Here is a 24,839-nt window from a genome sequence, read left to right as displayed (position 1 = left end):
GTGCCTGGAGAAAATGGCAGGAGCCATATGCATTTGAAAGGCTGCCCCTAGGTCTGCTCCTTGAGTGAAATGGGGTCTTGGAACAGGTGACTGGCAGCATAGACCAAGGAGTGAAATGCCTCATGCATCAACCCTTGGGGAGGTTGTAATGCAAGTGGAGTAGACCAGCTGATGGCTTTGGCTTGGTCCAGCTCTGGTCATTGCCTACATTTGGGAAGTGAACCAAAATATGAGAAATCAGTCTCTCTCTCTTTCTCTCTCTTTGCCTCTTAAACAAAAGATTAAAGTTCAAGGGCAGATCTTTGCCACAATCGTTAAAATACCACCTGGAATGGCCTTGGCTCATACCCTGCTACTGGGTTCAAGTCCGATCCCTACTTCTGACGTCACCTTCCTTGGATGTGTACCCGGGATGGCAATAGTGATGGCTCAAGCACCTGCCACCCACGTGGGAGACCCTGTAAGAGTTCTAGTCCCCAACTTTGGCCTTGCCCAGGTCCACTGTTAATAGGCATTTAAGGGAATGAGTTCCACAGATGGAAGATCAATCTTTCCCTCTCCCCCTCCCTCTGTCTGTCTGTCTCTATACCTCTCAAATAAAATCAATAAGAACTAAAGTAAAGAAGCAAGAAAATCGGGGGAAAAAATATCTCTGTTTTCCGCAGTAGTATTGCTGTTGATGATGTTTTCTCCCAAGGTATTTAACTTGCCCTTCTAGGTGATCAGGTGACTCGGGGCCTTCCCATGCAGTGACAGCACAGAGTTCTGTTAGCTCCCCAGGTATCACTTGGCATCGCCGACTCCATCTCACCCTGCTGGATTTCTGAAAGCAGGACTTCATCACGATCCATGGCAGAGATGCCGTGACCTCAGCATTTGCACGAGGGGCTGAGAAGAGCAGAGACCCCAGTGTCCATTAGAAGAAAGAGTGGGAAAGAGAGATTGATTTATTCTTTCATTCCCTCTCTCCCATTACTGCCCACAGCAGCCAAAGCTGGGAGCCCAGAATTCCACTAGTCTCCCATGGACTGAGCCCTTCCCCACTGCCCACCAGGCTGGGCACATCAGCAGGGAGTTTCATTGGAAGCAGGAGAGCTGGGAGTCAACCTAGGCACCCCAGAGTGCAATGTGGATATCCCAAGCAACATCCCCAGACTCCCAGTTCATTGAGTCTGAACTTCTTTTATGAACCCATAGTGTTGGGAAGCGGGGCCTTGTGTTTGGCAGCTAAGAACGAGGACTTGCTACTGTGTGGTGACAGAGTCCACCTGCTAGACCTCAAGTCCGGTCTGAATGAGCCAGGAGTTCCTCTTAAGAGAACGGCCAAGGATGTGGGCTCTGTTGCATCGGTTTCCGTAGGCTTTTCTTTTTTCCTGGCGTAGGGATGTGAATGTGCAGATGCAGGTTTCTGTGTTACCCACTTCACTTGGACAGTCCCATTAGAGAGGAGAGGACTCTTGGAATCCCAGCTCCAAAGGGCGCTGGCCAGCTTCCACCTGCGGAAACCAAGCCAGAACAACCTCAGATGACAGCCTGGTGCGGCGACGGGGCTTCCTGTAGTGACCAAGTGTGGCCGCAGATTGCTTCCTGTAGCCAAAGGGAGGCAGATGATCTAGTGGCAGATGACTGCTACCTTGGTCATGGAGCCACTTCCTAACACATGGGTCAGAGGCTGACCTTTTTCACATTATTTCTCTTTGGTGTTTTCAAAACAATCTGGGGCCTTTCTCTGCTGTGTGCTCCAACGGGCTGTAACATGCTCGCGTTCTCATCGAGTCTCGTGGTGGCCGGAGCTGCAGCTGGTGAGCAGCGGCTGCCTTGGTCCAGCTTGGCTTTGTGCATCTGCCTGGCAAAGGGAGCCTGGAGGATCTGGAAATTGCTTTCCTCTTTGCCCGTGTGCATCTTGACCTTGAGAGGTCACTGTGCTGGAGCGGAAGCAAGCATGATGTCACTCCCTGGAAGAGCCCTCCCCGATCCTGCACTGAAGGGGTCACTGCTCGCCTTCGAACCCTCCACCTGGCCCACACCATCATTAGTGGGAATCTGCAAGCTCTGTAGGACTGCCCACACACGAACGCGACCCGGTGTGTGCTGCAGACAAGCACTAAGCTGATGACTGCAGACCGGGCGTTCACCCCAGAAAGTTCACCATGGAGCATTCCCAGTGCCTCGATTTTGAAAAATAATCCTGTCGACTCCAGGGGTAGGAAACACACCTGTCCTGGGGCCTTCTGTTCCCAGAAATATCTATGGCTCCAAGGGTCTTTAGAAGGGCAGGGCGCCGGAAAATCTGCTCAGCTCTCACCCCAAGCTAAGGAAGAAAAGAGAGGGAAAAAAAGTGACTTCCGCCTGCTGTGCCAGGTGCAATATAAATAAAACGGCACGTTACTTTAAATCTTTCTCCAGAGGATGGGATGATGGCTGAGCTCACATGAGGACAGGGCATCAGTGTGTGTCTCTTTCAAAGACTGAAATCGCAGGCTGTCACACCGAGTACTGATTGCTATGAGATGTGAGCGGTGCCCAAAAGGAGCATCGCCGGCTGCGATGCCTGCCGGATGGGGCCTGGAAAAGCTGTCTTGCTCAGTCCTTCCCATCCCTAGTCGGTAGTGAGTGAAAGGAGCCCAGTCCTCCCAGCTAAAAAGATGGACAGTGTGCTCTGTGGGGCCCCGTGTCAGCCCCGGCCCTGCTGGCCTCCTTGGCTGGGCTTCTGCACAGATCTGTCTTGGGCCTGTGAGAGCACCTCTTGCCCTTTAGGGTTCCACTTACCTGCTTATGGCCACTTTGTGCCACCCACTTTAGGGGACCGAAGGGGATGTGGCTGTGATCCACAGTGACCCCTCCTCCCCCTCCGCCAGCTCCAGCTGGGGACCCATGTTGTGTGGGACCTTTAACTCGTTCCACCTGTGAGGGCAGCCTAGGAAGAGGTGTGAACTTGCACAGTTGTCCCCCGGGTGCCAGCAGCACCTGGCAATGGGAGGGCCTGGCCTGTTGGCCTGTGGTGCAGATCAAAGGGCTGTGTGGTGGGAAGGATGGGAGGAAGGCAGGCAGTGAAAGGACCCTAAGGTGCCCCAGGGCAGAGATGGGAGGGCTCTCCAGCCACCAGCCACGCTCTGGTCACCAGGCAACTCAGAGCCCTGCAAGGGACCAGGAGGGCAGCAGGCTCCCAGGGAATTGCCTGTCAGAGAGTACTCAGCCCCAGTGTGAACAAGTTACACTCTGGGCGCGATTTCGTGATGTAAGTTCGGTTGCCGCCCTCCCGCCAGGTCTGCGGTGGCTGTTTTTATCAGCCTATGGGGGGTGGTACGGGCAGGCGTGTCAGGGCACCTGTGATGCCAACTGAAGGCTGTGCGGTCCCCCAGCGGTGCAGTGACCTCTCTGGGGTCCTGGTCAGCCTGGCCCTCAGCGTCCATCTCCATGCAAAGCACCCGACCCATTGTGTCGTCATTCTGGCTGTAGACATTGGTGTAGATTTAAAGATTCTCAGTACTTATAATTCAAGTAGAAAGTCCGCTCAAAATGATCACCTATGCTAATATTACATGTATGAATTTCTCAAATACACATGTGTGCTTGAGAAATCTATTTTTCTTATCAATATTAAGACAACTGGTAGAACATTTTAAGTTGTTGAATGTTTTCTGTAAATGTTAACACATTTATGATTTTGTTGCTGCTTTTTTGTTTATTTGAAAGGTAGAATGGCAGAGGTAAAGAGAAAGAAAATATGCACATTTCAGTGAGATGACAAAGCCACATGTCATCATTTTTTAGATTCTTTGTGTGGGTACATGTCTCTGTTCGTGCCATGGGATTGGGACCATGGAGTGTAGATGCAAAACTTCCCCAGTGTCCCTGTCCCCACAGCATGTCTGGCAGCTGTACAGTGCAAGGTGGCTTTTACCAGGCCCGGTTTCAGCTCCGTTGCAGTCTTGGGCCAACCGGGATTCATGGGCTCTGTCTAGACGCTTGATGTCTTGGTATCCATGTAACGTGGCCCTGTGGCAGATCTCTGTGTGCTGTGAAGAGAGATGCAGAGGTACACACAGCTCAGTCCCTCTGAGACCTGGCCCCCATCGCATAGCTGTGCAGCCCTGGGTGCTGGTGTCTGGGACAGGCCGGGGGGGGCAGGAAGGGAACCAAGGCTCTTCTCGGGACCCTCCTCCTGCACTGTTCTCCCTCTGTCCCAGGCTGTTCTGGGGGCACTCACACTCGCCTCCGCCCTCTCCCACTCCTGTGTGCTGGCAGGAGCATTCTGTCTGATCCTCTGGCCTGCCTGGAATGACATGAATGGTGGTGCCATAGGGCATGTGTTTGGGCACACATGCATCCCAGCAAGTCTGGCCATGCACATGAGGGCATCCTAAGCCCTCCTCTGCTGCTTTGCTTAGATGCTACTGTTTCAGGCACTGCCATGTGGTTGGCTCCCCATGAATGAGAATGTGCTGACCCTGCAGAACAGAGCAGTGGGTGCGGGGCCTTCCCTGATGTCGCAAAGCTGCATGTCACCAACCCCTCTCCATGCCTGTGCTGCGACACTCAATCTGAGCACCCTCTTGGGCGCTGCGCTTTCCTCTGCCCAGAGGCCACTTGTTGATTTTCCATAGGCCGGTTCCAGCTAACACAGGTCTGTGTGCCATGCCAGGTGATACATGGGCACCGAGGGTCACAAGAGCCACAGCCCTGCTTGGCGCTCCAGCTCCGAGTCTGTGACAGATGTCTCTGTTGCAGCAGCTGGGGCTCAAATCAGCCCTCCTATAGGAGTGCTGGTGTCCTGAGAAGCAACTTAATTGGTGGCCCCATAGAAGTTTACTCTTTGGATAAACGTTCCTGCTATCTGCATGGTGGTGGTGGTCGTGCCAGGGTCTGTGGTGGCAAGCTGAGCCTATCTTAGTTCCTAATTCTCATCCGGTCACCAAGGGGGAACCAGCTCTCTGCTGTTGTATCCTATTGTAGGTTATAGTGTGGAACCACCAGAATGTCCCAGCAGGGCCACTGGGCACGGGTGTGCCTGCCATTACTGTGAGGGGCTGCTTCTGTGCTTGGAGGGTCCTCAGCCACATACTCACCGTGTGTCTGTGAGGTCCCATATACCAACATTCAACATCAAGTCGACCGCACCTTGTGAAACAGACCAGAGATTCTGGACTCAATTCTAAACCACAGGCCAACGTCAGGCCCAGCGAGGCTGGGTCCCTACACACCCCACCTCCCCAGCTGGCTGCCCACTGTTCCTCTCCCTCTTGCTTGAGCTCACATCGACCCCTTGTCTCCTGCAGCCTAGCTCCCGGCCAGCGGCGCAGAGCGGCAGGCACTCGGTGTCTGTGGAGGTGCAGGTGCAGCGGCAGCGGCAGGAGGAGCGTGACAGCTTCCAGCAGGCCCAGCGCCAGTACAGCTCGCTGCCACGGTGAGTGAGCGGGCTGCACCGGGTGTGGAGGAAGGCTGACCACCCAGCGATGGTCAGATCGTGTGGAGGAGGCTGATGGGGAGAGGGCACCCCGAAGCTTCTAGTGTGGCTGTGAGCGTGGGGGCTGGACTCGTGCATCTTCGTGTCTCGCGTGCGGATGAAGTACCATGCCTCCGCTCCGTTTCTCCTCGTCCCTGCTGCCGTTCGGGGTTTAGTTCTGGGATCTCAGTATCCAGGAATGACTTGAGTAAAGCAGAGGGCTGGGGCTTGGGTTGGAGGCGGGGTAGGAGAGACCAAAGAGTAGGAGAGCAAAGCGGAGGGCCTGGGAGGAGGACGAGAGCAGGGAATGAGATGGGGAGAAGGGTAGTGCAAGGCCAACATCATTCATTACACGAGCACGCACACACACCGGAGAGGACCGAATAAAGTCTAGGGGAAAATGAAATGAAAAGTTGTTTATCATGGTGCACAAAGTTTGAAATCTATGCAGAGTTTTGTTATGATGTACCTCCTCCGTGAACATGGATTTCAGGTTTTTTTGTACCCCCCCAAAAAAAACCTACCATTTAGTTCTACATTTAGTGAACCTATTGGAGAATTTTATGTATTTTTCATTTAATTTGTAAGGAAGAATAGACAGATCTTCCATGTGCTGGTCTGCTCAGTTGACCATGATTAACCAGGCTGAAGCCAGGATCTCCAATCCAAGTCTCCTCCCGGGGTGTACAGCAGGGGAGCTGGCACAGAATTGGAGCCAGGATAAACAGGGGTGCCATCCTCAGCCTCAGGTACTAGCCTGTGCATGTGTGCGTGTTCCCTGCACATCACGTGGCTGACCTCAGGGAAGCCCTGTTCTTCCTCTTCACGAGGATGAAGGTTTTAGCTGCAGGAAACGTGTGCTCTCGTGTCTTCACAGCTTCTATCCCTAGCAAACCTTCAGGGAATTCTCAGTGTGTTTCAACACAGAAGGGATGTCTGAATGGGGCGATGCAGAATCCAGTGTCCAGTGTGACTGTCCACTGTGGTGGTGGAGTTGGGGAAGAAGGGATGGAGGGTGGGGAGTTGATGGATCCCAGGACTCCTGGAAAGAAGGGTGGAGGGCTGCAGCTTTTTCCCATCTTCTTGGAGTTGATCAAGAACCTATAAAGGAAGCGTGCCTTTGTTGCCCTGGTCTCAGGACCAAGTACGTTGTGTTATTTTTTATTTTTTTGTTTTTGTTTTTTAAGATTTATGTATTTTTATTGGAAAGGCATATATATATATATGAGGAGAAGAGACAGAGAGGAAGATCTTCTGTCCAATGGCTCACTCCCCAAGTGAGCACAACGGCTGGAGCTGAGCCAATCCGAACCCAGGAGCCAGGAGCTCTTCTGGGTCTCCCATGTGGGTGCAGGGTCCCAAGACTTTGAGCCATCCTCAACTGGTTTCCCAGGCCACAAGCAGGGAGCTGGATGGGAAGCAGGACCACTGGGATTAGAACTGGCTCCCATATGCGATCCTAGCACGTTCAAGGCAAGGACTTTAACCACTATGCTATCGTGCTGGGCCCAAGTGCACTGTTGTAATCCAAGTCTCCTGATTGATGTCGATTCCTGGGCTCTGCACCCCTGCTCCCCATCACTTCGTGCCCTGGGCAGATCCACTGATGACCTCTCAGAATCAGCTGGGCTCGAGGCACCTCTGAGGCTTCTTGCTAGGCTGGCTTGTCTGGGGTGCTGCATGAATGCAGCGTGGACAGCCATGGTCATTGTCATGGCCACATCTGGAGGAGATGCAAGGTGGCAAGCCTGTTGTCTTTACCCAGCATTTCCAGGGTTGGGGAACAAATAGGCCTGTCTGCAGGCCGAACTGTGACCTTGGCACGGTGGGACTGTGCGTTCAGGAAGTCCACAGCAGGCTCGCTTTTGAAGTTGATGATTTTGATTGGTGAGGACGTGATGCTGTCGACACCTGAACAGTCCAGGACAGGAAAACCCAGTTTCCCATCACTGCACGTGGAAAGTGGGGAGATTTCATCTTCCCAAACAGCATCACGGTCCTTCCAGCACTGTCTCATTGCTATGGGAGACCCGCAGCCTCCAGACCTCCTCAACGCCTTCTGGGGCCCTGCGGAGCCTGCAGGCCTGCCATGCGCTGGATGGGACAGGCCAGCAGCGTGGACAATTTCCCTGTTGATAAATGGAGCAATCTGTTTCTGCTTTATGACTTGGTTGTCTCTCCTTCATTTCCGTTTTCAAGGCACAAAAAATATAAAATAAGGGCATGCGATTGCTTTACTGTGTCATGCCCATTCTTACTGCAGATGCATCAACACGTGCACAGGCACGAGAGTAAATCTGAGACGTCTTTACCAAGCTGTCACCGCATTCCCTTGTGTTGCGGAAGTGGGAAGAAGTAGACATTGTGGGGTTCTGATGTGTCTCCCCTCCTGGGGAGAGGGGGACAGCTCCTGGGGGCTGGGTGAGGACAGGGAGGGGGCCGGAGTAGGGGGCGATCATGGCCCAGAGCCATGGCTTTTCCCACATGGTCCTGTTGCATCTTTGGACTGAAATCTCTCATAACTGCGCTCACAGTGCAGTCCACGGGCAGGTGTCAGGGTGGCGCGTGGCTGTGTGAGAGGTGTTTGTGTTGCTTGGGTAGATCTCAGCTGTAGCTTCTCAGAAAAGAAAGCTCTTTCCAGTCTGTCTCTCTCTCCCTCAGCTTGGCACCAAGGAAGCCTGCAGCTGCTGCCACGGTGGTCAGACCCATGACTCCAGCCGGGGGCACTAGAGAAGCATGTCCCATTGTCCCCTTTCTTCCATCCCCCAACCCACCCACGTACCCAGGCCTCGCCCACTCACCTCTCTGCTTTCCCTTCCCCTGTAGGCAGAGCAGGAAAAACACAAGCTGCGTCTCGCAGGACACGTGGGAGCAGAGCTGCCCGCCGGGTGACGGCTTCCAGCACGCCAAGGACAGCCCACGCTACTCCAGCTACCAGGGCTCCCGCAACGGCTACCTGGGCGGCCACGGCTTCAACGCCAGGGTCATGCTGGAGACGCAGGAGCTGCTGCGGCAGGAGCAGAGGCGGAAGGAGCAGCAAATGAAGAAGCCACCCGCCCCCGAGGGCCCCGGTGGTGGTGGTGGTGGTGGTGGTGGCACCAGTGGCTACGAAGCCTACAAGAAGGGTCAGGACGCCAGCTATGGCCCCGCCAAGGGGCCCTTCCGGCAGGACGTGCCACCATCCCCATCCCAAGTGGCCCGGCTAAGCAGACTGCAGACGCCAGAGAAAGGGAGGCCCTTCTACTCCTGAGCGGAGCTGGGAGGCATGCACGCCTTCTGTCCTTTCACCCAAGACACGTTCTTGGGGAGGGGATTTTGGGGGAGGGGACGACGGAGTCTGGGGCCACTGTCAGTGCCTTAACGTCCTCGCCGCTGAGGTCGGTCGTCGCAGGTGTGTCTCGCACCCCCGCCACTCTGGTCCCACCAGAGCACCTGGAACTGCAGCCTCCTCGCCTGTCTGCCCACAGAGCATCATGGCCGCATGACTCGAGCTGAAGTTCAACGGGACCCCAAGGGCCAGTTGTCCCTCCCTGGGGGATCTGAACTGCAAGGTGACATCCCGGGCACTGGTGGGGAAGGAGAGGGAGGGGGAGACCGGGGCTGTGTGGGGGTCCCCTTAGCCCTGGTCCTGCCGTTCATGGTCGTCGGGCCTCCGTGTGTGTTGGGGTGGGGATCCCTTGCCTCGGGGGTCTGGGGACTCCTTGTAACAGGACAGCATCTCTGCCCTGAGAAGCTAAGCCATATCCCACACTGTTGGTCACCCCCAGGTCTTTTTTAACTGCCTGTAACCCTATGTACCAATAAAATGATCATTCTAGTCTGTGTTTATAAAACACGCTTCCTGTTCTGATGGCCATGGATCTGTGTAGGGGCACCACGTGTCCATCCCCCTGAACAAGTGAGTGGCCCGAGCCCCCAGGCTCTGTCCTCACACCCACGTGCATCTGCCCAGCTGTGGCTGACTCAAGCACCTGCAGACCTGCCAAGCCCAGCGCAGCATGGATAGACCCAAAAGACCAGCCTGGAAATGCCCATCGCTTCTCTTCCCCCACCACCCCAACCTTTCCCAGCAGGTGCATCTCTGTGTTTCTGAAAACATATCTGCCAGCCTCATACAGTTCCGTGGACCTGAAGGTGGCCCAGTCGCTGACCTAGGGGCCAACACTCCCTTCTCAGGACTACCCCACAAAGCTCTCCCTGCACACTTGAGACTTATACTGAAAGGCGTGTTTCTGCCTGCTTCTCCTCCTGTCTTGTGGCTTGGTTGGGTTGTGTTTAAGTGAAAATGGACATGCCTGCTTTGCGAGTGTAGGACAAGCTAGTGACGGGGTCCACTCCTCTTGAAGCCAGGACAGGGCAAGGCTGGACAGTGGCTTCCTATAAAGGCCCAGGGCACAGCCTGGGGTTCTAGGTGGGAACATCGTGGTTCATTTCCTAGGTTCTTGTCTCTTTTAAAAAAAGCATTATAAGTATAGGCACCCATACAACTTAGGAAGTGGTAAGGCTCATTGAGGTGAAGATCGCAGCCAACACAGGCCATGTTTGGGGATGGAGAAGGGCCAGGAAAGCAAAGGTAAGGGAGAGGGAGCTATCTGTCCAAGCCAGCCACAGAGATGGAGAGAGTGCTTCTGGCTTACCAGGCTTCTCAGGAGCTGGGGGAAGGGGAAAGGTCATGTGATGAGACCCCAAGGTCATGTGAGAGGAGCTACTTCCTGTTCAAGGGGGTCCTCTGATGCACAGGTGGGCAGATCAGGTTACCTGCCCTGTCCACGCCCCCCCCCGGCACTCACCTGGCTCTTGCTGCCCATACCCTGTCACCCTCCACCTTCCATCCCAGCAAGGTGTGTCTAGTGCAGTGGCACACACAAGTGGGTGATTCCTGCCAGGGACCCACTCAGAAAGCACTCGCTTGCCCAGTACTTGGCATTCACTAGCTGCTGCAAGTCCTCATCCTGTCACCTACTCCTCTTCCATCACCTCAAGAAGAGCAGCCACAGGTGAGCCCAGGAGGTAGCAGGTGCGGGGAGCCCCTTGCCCATGCCTGAGCACAAGAACAGATGGCAGGGAGAATTGGGGGTTAACACAGAAGCCAGAGCTGTGGGGGCAGAGGTGAGTCAGCAGAGTGGGAACAGCAGGGTCTATGAACGACCCCTACATTTAGCTAGGTTCTAGATGCTTCCCCAGGCCAGCCCTTGTCACAGGTGCCTTGGTACTACCCAGCTCTCCCAAAGGGACATCCTGAGGCCTCACTCAGAGCTGGCTGGGCATGAAGCAGCCCAGCTGCCCCTCAGACAGCAACCCATGATGGGATGGCCACTTTTGCCTGCCGAGGCCATGCCTATTTATGTAATGTGTGTCTGCATTACCTTTACAAGTCCAGTGCCTTCCTGGCTCTGTCCACATGGTCAGTGTGGACCACAGCCAAGCATCCCAGGCAAGGGCTTCTCCAGACTGCACTGGCCAGAGGATGGTTGTACTAAAACACATCCCCTCTCCCTGTTGCTGCTTTTCCAGCAAAGATAACTCAGATTTGCCCAAGTACATAGCAGGTGCATGCAGTGGCATTTGTGTGTGTGTAGGGGGGATGGGTGTTGCTGTGTGTTCTGTGGTTGGTTCCTGAAGGCACCTTAAAGGTAGAAGTGGAGCCACCCCACGTGTGGCTGGTGGTGGAGGAGCAGCGGGACCTCGCACCTGCTGCAATGCAGTAGCAACCTCCTGGTGCCCCCTCACAGCCCCTGTCCTCTCTGTGTCGTGTACTCATGTCCCTGTAGGGACAGTCAGCTCCTTTCATTTAGTTTCTCCTTTTCCTTTGGAATAAAGACAGGTGTGGTTACGCCCCTATCATAAAGGCAGGTGAGCCTCCCATCCTAGTTCTGGGTCCCAGGTTCCTGAATATCGGTGTCTTTTAGAACAGAAGCTAATGCTTGGCTTGGAAGTCCGTTGCCATGGCAACCCCCAAAAGGACCCTAGGGGGGATTTCCCCCTACCATTCACCCACCCCTGCTCCTTTCCTCAGCCTTCTCCTCTCAGTATAGTACAGATCTTTGGGTCCTCCCTCCCCCTGCAGTCAGGGAATTGGGCCTCTAATTCGCTCCATCCTGGGTCCCTCTCTGTAGGTATGTTGTATTGTTGGGTGAAATGGAGGGTTAGGGCTTCCTCATGGATTTGGTTTTCCCTTTTTAAACTTTAAATGATCAGGATTTATTTCCCAATCTCTGTTTTTTTTCTAAAACTTTTATTTTCATTTCATTTGAACAGTGGAATGAGAGAGAGAGAGCGCACTCCATATCCTCTGGTTCACTCCTCAACCACCCACGATGGACAAGGTTGAGTCAGGTCAAAGTCCGGAACCCAGAACCCAGTCCAGGTCTCCCACATAAGTGGCAAGGACCCCTGCTGCCTCCCAGTGTGCTTTAGCAGGAAGCTGGGACTGGGAACAGAGCCCTGGGCACCATCAAGCAGTGACTCCCCTACTGTACCCAGCACCTGCCCCGATGTCTGTGTCTCCCAGAGCCAGTGGTATTTGCTTTGGCCATCCACGCTGCAACTGGGTCTGTTTCCTGGGCATGGGCATTGAGGGCCAGGTGTGGGAGACTGGCCGCTCCCACAGTGAGCTGCAGGTCACCCTCTTCCCTCACTCAGCTCCTGTGTGCTCACAAGGTCCTCCAGATGCATAGAAACATCCCCTCCATGGTTGACCCCGAGGAACCATGTGCATTTTCTTTCCAGAGGCCATGGATGACCACTATGATCCGAGTCCTCTAGGGCACCCTCCAGCCTCTGCCATCCCTGGTTGGCAAGGCAGGTCTGGCCACTTGTTGCAGGCTCCTCGTGCAACTGAAGTTAACCTTCCATGAGGCAGTTGACAGTGCCAATACTTCAAGCATGACAAACGGGCTTGCATGGCTCGGGCCCAGTCCATTCCAGAGGACAAAGATGAAGGGAGGAAGGGGAAGAGCCGTGTCTTGCTGGAGAGTGAGTGTCAGAGAGCTTCTGCTCTCATCTGACATGCTTTGATCTGGCGGCCACACACTTATTGATGCTGGAATCATTAAAACAAGAAAACGGTGAGCCCACACCCCAGAGGTGATTGGGTGGGGAGCTTGCTGGCAGGGTGACCCTCTGAACGTGTCTGCGACACCTCAGAGCTGTAATACCCCCAAACTCCCCTGTACTTGCCAGCTTGGACTGACCTCCCCTAAGTCCAGGGACCACAGCACCATAGAACCAGCGGAATGTAACCCACAATCGCAGACCACAGCCCCCACTGGCTTCTGGCCTCCTGGAGTGGGTTGATCCACACCACACAGAGCAGTGTGCAGAATGCTCTCTCTCGCTCTCTCTTTTTTTCCTTCTGCCTCCCCAAATTCCACAAAGCAGGTTAAAAGGGATGATCAGGGTTCACGCACAGCACAAATCCCACAATCCCTGTTATAATGGGTACCAATACAGATATGTATAGTTTATATATCATATAATATATAAGCTATATATATATGACAGGTATAATTGGGCAAATGTATAATTCATATATACAATATGTATATTTCATTTACCAGGTATCAGCATAATTCGTTGGCTAAATATATGTGTATTATATATAATAGGTCTAATTATGTGTGCATGTATAATTCATTTATCACATAAAAGCAAGCATATTTATATATGCATGTATAATATATAATATTGTGCTATATATAACAGGCATAAGTAGGTGTATGTAAAATTCAAGTGCCATAGAGAATACTTAATGGAACAGGTGTAATTACGCATGTATGTATAATTCACATATCCTGTGTGTGCTGTAACAGGTGTAATTCTGGATGCATGTATAGTCCAGACACTGTTCAGTATCTGTGTGATTCCGCATCTGTAGACAGAACACTGGGTCACCGTGCACCTCTCTGCTGGCCACCCTTGGAGCAGAGATGAGCTAGGTGTTTGGCTTTGGTTTTGGCTTTGGAAAAGCATATCATCAGAGACAGAGAAGCCAAGAGGCAGAGGTATCGCTGTCCCATCTACTCAGGAGCCGGGGACTCAATCTGGGTCTCCCCCGTGGGTGGCAGAGACTCAGGCACATGAACCCTTGCCTGCTACCACATTAACAGGAAGCTCGACTCAAAGAAGGCATGCCAGCCTGCAGTACACAGATGTCCCAAGTCAGGGCTGGCTCACTCATCTGTTTAAGAGGCAGTGAGAGAGAGTTTTCATCTGCTGATTCACTCCACAAATGTTCCTGCCTAAGCCAGGAGCCCAGAACTCCTCCCAGGTCTCCCACAGGAGTGCCAAGGAACCCAAGGACTTGTGCCGTCCCCTGCTGCCTGCACCCCCGCTCCCAAGGCTCATATTAGCAGGGAAGCAGGATTGGTAACTGAGTAGCCAGGACTTGAACCAGGCACTCGGATAACCATCTTGTGTTGAGAGAAGGAAGGGGCCTGTTGAGAAGGAGGAGAGCGGGATGCAGTGGAACCCAGAGCGCCGCCAGCCAGGACTGTCCCAGCAGTGGAACTATTGAAGCAGGTGCAGAGGGCACCCTGAATAAAAACCCAGATCAGCAAACACGACAGATTGTGAAACACTCGCTGTTTGCATTAAGTCGTCGGCCGCCTTCCACGCAGATGGGAAAAGCCTGTTACCAAAAATGCCGGGGAGACGCTTGCAAGCTGGACGCGCTTTAAACGCATTCTTGCGCTCTGTATGTTGGGAAGAAAAATGTAAATCCTTTCCAGCCGGGGCTTTTCCTGGACTTGTCTTTTCTTTGTAGTTTGTTTCCCTTTTTTGATAAGGAGCCGACATGGTCCTAGCCACGGGGAAAAGAGCCAGTTGCAGAGCCAGAGAAAATTTATCTTCAAAGAGGGAGAATATTAATTATGCATTGAGAAAAACTTTCAGCTCAGTGTCGGTTCCTGTGAGACGAGTGGCTCGCCTCACTCAGCATCCTAATCCAACAATTTGGCCAGACGGACAGAGGGAGGCACCATTAGGTGAGGGGGGGTCCACACTGCGGGGCCATTCTAGAACCTGGGCAAGGCCAGGTTGTCCTGAAGACACGGCCTCCTCTCCTGGGAGATGCTGGGTGTACTGCTGCTTCCGTCCCCAACAAAGGCTCCCAAGCATTCCAGCAAGAGCCTGCAGCTGACTCCACAGCCTCTCTGCTGGAGTCCCAGGTCTCTGGAGAAGGCCTGAGACAACCACAGACCCTGAGCTCAGCCCGGGAGATGCATTTCCCATAACTGACCCAGCAGCATGAGGCACTTCCCGTAAAGCAAGGAAATGCACTCCCGTCCATTAGGGCATGGCTCCTCAGGGACATCCAAGCCTCCCCGAGGTCGCTCTGTGCACGGAGCTGGGGTCTGCCATGTGCGGGGACCGTGGCTTTGGCCAGTGTTTTGCAGGGCCAAGAAGGGATAACCTGTTGCTTTGAAATTTGCAATGTGGAAGTGAGGGAGTCGGCATAGGAGGGATTATCTCACAGTCCCTCAGCCCCCTGTGTGGGTCTGGTGTTGGGGTGTGCAGCTGAGTAACACAGTCCTGTGGTAGCAGGCAGGAGTGAAGGCTACGGGCAAGTTCTGAAGCATGAGGCTAGCAGACAGCTGGAAGGGAGGTGAGGCCACCCCCTGGGAGCTCTGACATGGCCACCAGAGACTCTGACTGCCAGCATCAGGGCAGACAGCTGTGTACAGGCTGATGACAAGGAGCTAAAGGATGAAGGGCTTTGACCAGGAAAGAAAGGTCTACCCTAAGCCTGGTCCCTCCTAAGCCCCTGGGGGTGGGAGGAAGGGGGAGACCCAGAGGGCAGGGTCCTTCCAACAGGGCGCCGGGACTCCCTAATCCCCACCCTCACTCCCAGGACTCAGTTGAGGTTGTCTGGGAAGCTGTCTTGGGCAGCAAGCAATGGAGAAGGACCACATGTAAGGTTGTCAGCTGCATGCCAGCCCCTATGGACCTCAAAGAATCAATGGAAAAGGAAGTGAGAAAGTTTATTTGGTGTTGGGGGGATTTGGACCTGGCCAGGGTCTTCTGACCTACCTGCCCAGTAGCAGAAGTGGGCAGCCCCAGGTTGGACCTGGCTGGGGTCCTCTGACCCATCTACCCAGCGGTGCACCCTGGGGATTTGGGGATGTGCACTTACAGGGGGTCTGGGCAATAGCACAGATGAGGGCAAGTAGGGGCATGAGGGTACATGTCCAGGTGAGGAATGACTTCTGAGGGACTCCCAAAAACAAGGCTACTGTACCGGGTGGGTAAGCGAGGGGGCTGAGACCAAGCCGTCTGGGGGGGACGGGACAGGACGACCTTTAAGGGTCAGACTGAAGCACCAGCACATATGGGAGAACTGAGCCGTGGTTGCTAGCATCAACCATCACTAAATACCTCTCGCTGGCACACACTGAAGCTAGGGCTGGGGGCCTATGGGGCAGGGATAGATCACAGTATCTGCCACTGAGAGTCAGAACAGGGGATGGGTAATGTTAGGCTGGACCATAACACTAACCAGCACACAAGAGAATCAGGTCTGGGGGCAGAATCTGTCAGGGGTTTTGTGGAATTGCAATCTCTGCTGGCACATGCAAGATCTGTGGCTGGGAATAGGCCTGGTTGGGGAGCAAAGGGGATGTTTCAGCTGGGTTGTTGTTCCCGCTGGTGAGCACAAGAGCTGGAATGGGGGCAGTGGGCTGGGCTGAACATGGCTACAATCTCCTTCTGCATGGATGTGGACTGGGCCTGGGGAGTGCCAGACTGGGATAGACTCTAGCACCTACTGGTACACGTGAGAGGGAGGGTGTAGAACAGCTGGGCTAGGTCTTGGCTCCCACTGAACCATGTGAGAGCTGTGTCTGGACACAGACCAGGTGTGCTGGACTGCAACACCCAACAGAAAGAGCTGGAAAGGGTGTGGGCTGGTTGAGCAAGGCCACTGTTCCTGTCAGGATCAGAGGTGGACAAAGTCAGTCTGGGCCAAGGACCCACCACTAGGAATGGGATCTGCCACTGGGAGGAGACCTGATAGAGTCTGGGGAAGTCCTTTGTCAGGATGCAGTTCCTGCAGGTGAGCGCGAGAACCAAGGCAAGGAGCAGCCCAAACCAGGCCAGGTTACAGTACCTGCCAGCATACCTGTGGGTCAGGTCTGCGAATAGGCCAAGCTAGGCCAGCTTATAATATCCACTGGCAGATCTGAGAACCAGGATGGGACAGGTCAAGCTACAACACCAGCCAGTTCACATTAGGGCCTGGACTGGGGTCTGGCCTGACTGGACTAGGTTGCAATATCCACCAACAGGAACTGAAACTGGGGGCAGGTTGGACAGAACCAGGATGCAGCACCTGCTAATGGATGCCGAGGTGAGGCAAGCCATGCCTATCTGGGCACAGTGGGTGCTGGGTCCGTGATTCCCAGGGGTTGGGGGTCAGGTGGGTCCTGAGTCAGGTGGCCCAGGGTGCCAATGGCATCAGGGGAAGCTCGCTGGTTGCCCAGTGCCACACTTGTTGGCATTTGGTGTGTAGGGTTGCAGTGGGTCTGGGGCATGGTTCAGGTGGGGTCCTACAGGGATCTGGGGTCTCACATCCAGGATGGTGGTCTGAATGAGGAGTGTGAGTATAAGAACTGGGCCTCTTCACTGGAGAACACAGAGCAGTGGATGGCAGGCCCTGCTGCACAACAGAGAACATGGAAGTCCATCAGAGTCTGCAGAAGTCATCTGGTACCATAGCAGAGGAAGGAGGCTAGAACAACTTGGACAATTACCCCAGCCGAATGATGACAGCATATAGCTGGGCAAAAGGAGACTCTAGTGTCCGCTATGTCAGCTATGTCAGCCAATGCACATTGGAAGGATTTCCTTACCCTTGGATTAGTAAGATTGACAGCATTTCAGAACTGTGGACATCACTTGGGCAGAACCCTTGGAACATGCACGACATTGGGACCTTGGGTTGATATTGGGTGACCGTTCCCCATCCCTGGGTACTGGGGCATTTGGGAAGTGGAATATGGCTTCTCCCCTCATCATCCCCTTTCCCCCAGATACAGGAGGAAGAAATAGAGAATTTGGAAACAGTTATTGCATCCACTTTGTCCTAACTCTCAATTCTTCCCACCCTGATCAACTATGTAAACATCATTAAAAATAAAAATAATATCTATTTTATATATTTATAATATTTTTTATTCTAAATATATATTTATAATATTTATAATATATTATATATTATATATATAATTATATATATATTTAAAGATTATTTGGGTCCAAAAAACCCTTTGAAATCACACTTAGAAAAAACAGTGCTCATTTTCCATGTTCTTTTATTTTTAATAAATAATTATTTATTTGATTTTATTCCAGGCTCAGTGACTAAGAGAGGGAGAAGGGTTCTTCCCCCGATGCTCACAATAGCTGAGCTGGGCCAGGCTGAAGCCAAGAGCCAGGGAGACAATCCAGGCCTCCTACAGGGATGGCAAGGACTTGGGCTGCCTCCTAGGAGCATCCGTGGGAGGCTGGATGAGAAGCGTGCAGTAGCTGGGATTCAATCCAGGCACCCCACTATTGCAGCGTGAGCATTGCATTTGTGTACCAGCCAAGAACTTGCCCTTGGTGAGTTTAATGGAGACCTCCTCCCTTAACCAGCAGAATGGACCAAAGATCAGCTGAAAGGTGAGAGGCAATGGTGATGTCAGAGACCCCAGAACCCCACGGGAAGGCAATGGAATTCCTTGGAGGGATCCTTGGCTTATCGTGGAAGAATAATTTCTGCAAGATACCCAGAGGGTGTGATGGCTGCATCCACTGTGTCTAGGGTTGTCCTTTGGTGTCCACCTGGCTCTACTAGGAGGCAGGCATGGAGCCGAGATAGACTGTGCCCAGGGATTGCCCAAGGGGTGCTGGTGGGGTCTGGGGGTTCTGAGAAGGCTCAAGGCCAGGGGTGATCCCTCCAGTCTGAAGCATCTGTTCTAAGGAGCCCTAGAAGGAGCTGTTGAGAGATCCTTGCTGTTGCTGCATTTGCTGTGGGAAGGACCCCTGGAGAGTGTGGTTGCCTAGGAGAGAGGCTGGACCCCTCAGCCAGCTGCACTCCCTCTGCTGGAGAGGACTTTGGAGACTGGCTTTGTGGTCAGGTCAGAGTGGGGGTGATTTCCCAGGCTTCATGACACTCCCTCCAGAATTCCCCACAGCCTACCCATCACCCAGCAGACCTCATGCTGCCCTGGTCCTCTCCCCTCAGCTGGGATACCTCTCCATCTGGCGCACGTGTCTTAAAGCAGATGGTGGGTCATCCAGCTGTCAGACCACATGGCCTCAGCCTTCCTTGGACCCAACACAGCTGCCCTTGCTGTCCCCTGCTCCAGGCTTTGCACACTCGGAATCCTTGCTATCAAGGCTGACTCCATCCTGGGGCCATTTTTCTCTCGTGCTAGCTAGTGAGTACTCCAATTGATGGAAACTCCAGTAACTGCTTTCCAAATCTACTTGCTCAGTGTGAATTTGTGTTGCCCAGGGACCAGTGTATTTATCTTGAGTCAATGTCCACATTCATGTTGATCCATGGCGTATCCATCAGCACCAGGCTAAACCCTGTGGTCAACACGTCCCAGCGCTCCTATCAGCAACTGGCAACCACCATGGAGCCCTCAGTTGCTATGAGTACAATCGTGTTAGATTTCAGACACGAGTAAGAATCCACAGCATTTGTCATTCTGTCTGGCTTCTGGAATGTTGCATTCATGTTGTTGACAAGGGCTCTTTTGAATGGCTCTGTGCATTTCCTGTACCCGTTGCTCTGTCAGCAGTCAATGGGATTGTTTGCACATCTTGACTGCTGGGAACGAGACTGTTGTGAACATGGGAGGCAGACATCTCTCAAACGCTCTGCTTTCCCTCTGATGGATCCCCAGGTGTGGGGGTTCTGGGCAGTTGTGGCAATTCTATGCTTCATTTCTTTCTGACTTAAGTGCACCTTCCTACAAACACTGTATGAGGGTCCCTTTTCTCCACTTTTTCTTTTTTATTTGTGATAATCACTCTAGCAGGTGTGGCCTGAGATCTCATTGTGGTTTTCGTTTGTACTTTCCTAATTATTGGCTATCTGTTTACAATCACTTTGGCTCCTTCTGAGAAATGTCTGGTCAGAGCCTCAACATATTTTTCTTTTGGTAGAATTTGTTTATTTTTATTGTAAAGACAGATTTACAAAACAGGAGAGACAGAGAGGGAAAGACTTTCCATCTGCTGGTTCACTCCCTAAATGGAGCAATGGCCAGAGCTGAGCTGATGTGAAGCTAGGAACAAGAACTACTTCTGGGTCTCCCCTGTAGGTGCAGGGTCCCAAGGCTTTGGGCCTTCTCGGGCTGCTTTCCCAGGCCACAAGCAGAGAGCTGGATGGGAAGTGGAGCAGCCGGGACATGAACTTGCATGTATATAGAATGCTGGTGCTTGAAGGCAAACAATTAGCTTGCTGAGCCACAGTGCTGGCCCCATTCAGCCTAATTTTTAATCAGGTTGTATTCTTGTTATTGAGCCGGGCCCCAGACACAGCATTTGTTGGAGACTTTCCTTTCTCCATCTTATCCTCTGGATGCCCTTGCTAAAGATTAAATGGCTTGGGGACCCGGCCGGTGGCCTAGCAGCTAAAGTCCTTGCCTTGAACGCACTGGGATCCCATATGGGCACCAGTTCTAATCCCAGCAGCTCCACTTCCCATCCAGCTCCCTTTGTGACCTGGGAAAGCAGTAGAGGACAGCCCAAAGCCTTGGGATCCTGCACCCGCGTGGGAGACCTGGAGGAAGTTCTTGGCGCCTGGCTTCGGATTGGCTTTTGTGGTCACTTGGGGAGTGAATCATCGGACGGAAGATCTTCCTCTCTGTCTCTCCTCCTCTTTGTATGTTTGCCTTTCCAATAAAAAAAATCTTTAAAAACATGTATTTTAAAAAAAGATTAAATGGATTGAATGTACTCCTGTGTTCCTATTCTGGACCTTTGGGCTGTGTGTCCGTTTGTATGCCAGGACGGTACTGTTTGGATGACCACACATCTGTAACATAGTTGGAAATCAGTGAATGTATCTTTGGTCATCTTGCTCCAATTGCTTGGGCTGTTTGGAGTCTTGTGTGGTTTTATATGACCTTTAGGATTTTGTTTTTCTGTGTCTATGAAAATGTTCATTGGAATTTCATAGGATTGCCTTCCAATGTGGACTGCTTTGGGAAGTACGGTCCTTTTGATTATAATTCTGTCACTCCGTATGCATGGGATGGTGCTGTGGCATTTACCTGTGTCTTCTTCAGTTTCTTTCATTTAGTTTTTAGTTCACAGACCTTCTGTCTTCCTGATTAAATTTACCCCCTGAGCATTTGATTGTTTTGGATGTGGTTGTAAATAGCATCATTTCCTTAATTTCTTTTCAGGGTCGTTTGCTGTTGTTAACACGTGGAAATGCACCCGGTTTTTGTAGGTTGGTTTTATATCCTGCAATTTTCCTGAGTTTGTTCATTTGCTTTTATCAGTTTTTTTTGTTGTTGTTGTTTTGTGTTCCTGTATACACGTTTAAGCTCATGGCATTGCATACGCAGACTGCTTCACTTTGTCCTTTTGTGTTTGGATGCCTTTTATTTCAATTCTTGTCTGATGGCTCTGGTGAGGACCACGTTGAACAGATCTTGTGAGAGTAGGCTCCTGGCACTTGTCCTTGGGCTGAGCATCTTCACTAGTACGAATGATGTTAGATTGGGCCCGGTGGCGTGGCCTAGCGGCTAAAGTCCTCACCTTGAATGCACCAGGATCCCATATGGGCACCGGTTCTAATCCCGGCAGCTCCACTTCCCATCCAGATCCCTGCTTGAGGCCTGGGAAAGCAGTTGTGGACGGCCCAAAGCCTTGGGACCCTGCACCCACACGGGGATACCCAGAAGAGGCTCTTGGCTTCGTATTGGCTCAGCTGCAGCCATTGTGGCCGCTTGGGGAGTGAATCATCGGATGGAAGATCTTCTTCTCTATCTCTCCTCCTCTCTGTATATCTGACTTTTCAATAAAATAAATAAATCTTAAAAAAAAAAGAATGATGTTAGATGTGGGCTTGAACTACTTGGTTCTAATTATATTGAGCTACCTTCCATCTATACCCAATTGGCTGAGGGTCTTTAATCATGAAAGAGTGTTGAGTTTGTCAACTGCTTTTCCTGAATCTATGAAGATGGTCCCATGAGCTGTGTCTTTCAGCATGTTGGCATGGTGTCTTGCAGTCATGGTTTGTGCAGGTTGTAGCATCCTTACACCCTGGGATAAATCCTATACCATCATGGCAGCTGATGCTTTGAATGTGCTGTTGGATTCAGTATGCTATCATTTATTTGGGATTTTTTTTTTAATGTTGATATCCAGCAGGGTTATTGGCCTGTGATTTTCCTTTCTCGTAGCTTTCTTCTCTGGCTTTGGCATGAGGGTAAGGCTGGCCTCATCACGTGAGTTTGGATGTAGTTGCTTCCTCTTCTGTTTCTTTGGAAGAGTCTGAGAGGGCTTGGCGTGGACTCCTCTTTAAATTCCTGGTTAACTTCACTACCCATGCTTTGCTTAGTTGGGGGATTTGGGGATTACTGCTCTCAGTCTCCTTCCAGGTTAGGGATCAGCTCAGAGACTCTGTCTCTTCATAGAATTCAGTCTGGGGAAGCTGTGTGTTTCTAGAAATGCACCCACTTCTAGGTTTATTATGAATCACATTGGCATCTAACGCACAGAAGTGTGTTATCACCCTTTCTGCTTTTGTGCCATCTTTTGCAATGTCTCCTTCTTTATTTAGAATCTTATTAATTTGCATTTTTTTTCTTGACTTGTGCATCTAAAGATCTGTTAACCTTACCTTCAGGAAACCCAGCTCCAGGTTTGCTGATCTCTCTTGGTCTGAATTTCGTCTGGCTTTGTTCCAATATTTTGTTTTGTTCTTTCTGATGTCCTTCATGTGTCCTTTTTTTTTTTTTTTTTAGTTTCTTGAGATGTGTATTGTTCATTAAAAAATTTTTTTTTCTTTTACCCTTCATGTTTTTTTTTCCCTTAATTTGTTCCTAAAATGTTCTCAGAACTTTTTGGTTCCATCCTGCATGTTTGGGTAAATGGTATTTTCATTTTCGTTTGTTTCAAGATGATTTTCTCATCTCCATTTTGATTTTTTTCCTTGATCCATTGGTTGTTCAGGGGCATGTGATTGAATTTCCATCGCTTTGTGTGTTTTCTCTTTTTCTTTCATTGTATTGTTTTATCCTTATGGTCAGAACAAAATTCTTGATAAGATTTTAGTCTGTTAAAACGTTGGACGGTTTCCCTTTGGACCCATCCCTTGCTCTGACCCACAGAGTGTCCGGGTAGCCCGAGAAGAGCGTGTGTTTAGGTGGCGGTGGATAGAAGGTGCTGCACAAACTGTCAGGTGTGTGTCTAAGGCTGTTCTTGTCACCTGCCCATATGAACGCACTATCCGTCGCTGAACGTGGGATGCAACAGCCCCTGCAGTTTTACGCTTCTGTTGTCTGTTTCTCCCTTCAGTTTTTTTTTTTAAGATTTATTTATTTTCATTGGAAAGACGGATCAGACTTATGGAGAGGAAAGAGAGAGAAATCCCAGCTGGCAGGGGCAGGGCCAGTAGGCTCTGCTGGCGAGAGAGGTTGGCACACATGCGGGCAGTGAAGGTGAGGGAGGTGTCACCAGCCGTTGAGCAAGGCGGATTTGGGACAGTTGTCTCTCCCCTACCCCCTTCAAAAAATATTAGATGCAATGAAGAAGAGATGAGGTAGGAACAAAAGCTTACCTTTATTATGTCATCAATGGCTTCTTTGTAATAATAAGTTCCTGCTTTAATCTTTTGCTGACTGGCCTTTATGGAAAGATTCAAGTTCTCATTAGAAAAAGAATGACTTAGAGGCCAGTGTTACAGTACAGTGGGTTAAGCCACTGTGTGAAGTGCCAGCGTCCCATGTGGGCACTAATTCAAGCCCTGGCTGCTCTGCTTCCCATCAAGCCCCCTGCGGATACATCTGGGAAAGCAGCAGAAGGTGTCCTAGGCGCTTGCGCCCATCGATCCACATGGGATACCTAGATGGAGTTCTAAGCTCCTAGCTTCACCTTGGCTCAGCCCCGGCTGTTGTGGCTGTTTGGAGAGGGAACCAGTCAATGAAAGATCTCTTGTCTCTCCCTCCGTCTGTAAGTCTGCCTTTCCAATAAATTAATCTTGGGGGGGGGAGGGGAGAAAATTGCTTAAAATTCTAGTTGCTTAAAAGCCTCCTTAAGTTCCAGGACTGAGAGTTCTTGCAAAGACCTGCTGCCAGCCTTGAGGAGGAGAGCAGACTCATGACATAGGTGCCCATGTGACCCAAGCCCCCATGGCTCCTGCCTGGCACCCTGCCACTGGCATTCTCAAGGTGACCATTTCAGTGGCTGTGAAGTCCCAGGTGAGCTCAGGCACCCAGAAAATGTGCAGAAGATACTTGGGTTCTGGAGATGTGCTTGCCAGCTCACACGCAAGGGCGTGAGGTTGACAGCGCCAGCCCCGGGAGCCTGGGCTGAGGGCCATGCTGTGGGCCATGAGGTCAGCGGGGTGGGCAGCTGGTGGGAGTCGCATGAGGATGGCTGACCAGTGCTGGCCCCTGGAGTGGCATGCTGCATGCCCAGGGTGCTTGTTGGCTGCCTGGCCTGGGCGTCACCGGCAGACTGGCAGAGATGCTGGCTTTGCCAGAGGTGTTGAGTATCGATCCTGTCGTGAGGGGTGTGGGAGATGCTGCTTCCTGCCTAATTAAAAGTCTCCGACAAAGAAGAATGAAGGCCTGGAGCGGCGTGGTTAATAGCCTGCATTAAAGAGAGCAGCGGCTGGAGAAGCCTCGGTGAGATGCTAATGGATCCTTCCCTGCTCTGTCCTCAGACACCGGCCGCTGGGTTCGGCCCACTCCTTTGTGCCTGTGCTCTCTGGGGGCTTTGAAAGCAACTGCATTTAGTTATTTACCGTCATCCTCTTGAAAGGCAGAGTGACACAGAGAGATCTTCCACTTACTTGATTCGCTCCACAAGCTGCGGCATAACCAGCACTGCCAAGGCGCGGGGCTTGTAACTCCATCCACGGCTCCTGTGTGTGTGTGGAGAGGGTAGAGGCCCTGCCATCGCATCTGCTGCCCTCCCCAGAGCGCATCAGCAGGAAGCTGCATGGGAAAAAGAGGAGCCAGGTCTCCAGTACGGGATGTGGGTGCTCCAGCAGCGGCTTACCTAGCCTCTGCACCACAGCGCTTGTCCCGCTGTAAGTTTTTCTTGACCAAGAGCTGCCTCGGGTGTGCACATGAGAACAACATGCAGAACCGCCACCCCTCGACACACCCAATCCAAGAATCGATGACGTATGGGGCTACACCCTATTGTGGTGAGTCTG

General features: G+C 51.9%; 1 protein-coding gene across 14 annotated transcripts in view; it reads left to right on the top strand.

The window, feature by feature from the left end:
* Window positions 1-8,696, top strand: part of PARD3 (par-3 family cell polarity regulator) — a 465,250-nt gene extending 456,554 nt beyond the window's left edge. For 8 of the 14 annotated variants that reach the window (XM_040992587.1, XM_040992588.1, XM_040992586.1 and 5 more), the window contains 2 exons: window positions 5,280-5,407; window positions 8,273-8,696. In XM_040992587.1, coding sequence (XP_040848521.1) covers window positions 5,280-5,407; window positions 8,273-8,696 — 552 coding nt within the window. The remainder of the gene's footprint in view (window positions 1-5,279; window positions 5,408-8,272) is intronic. The other 6 variants (XM_040992585.1, XM_040992579.1, XM_040992584.1 and 3 more) reach the window with 1 other exon arrangement.
* The last annotated feature ends 16,143 nt before the right edge of the window (window positions 8,697-24,839 follow it).

This window comes from Ochotona curzoniae, unplaced genomic scaffold, assembly GCF_017591425.1.
Source record: "Ochotona curzoniae isolate NIBS_2020 unplaced genomic scaffold, NIBS_Ocur_1.0 contig_78, whole genome shotgun sequence".
Lineage (NCBI taxonomy): Eukaryota > Metazoa > Chordata > Mammalia > Lagomorpha > Ochotonidae > Ochotona > Ochotona curzoniae.
This window is presented reverse-complemented; position numbering and strand designations above follow the sequence as displayed.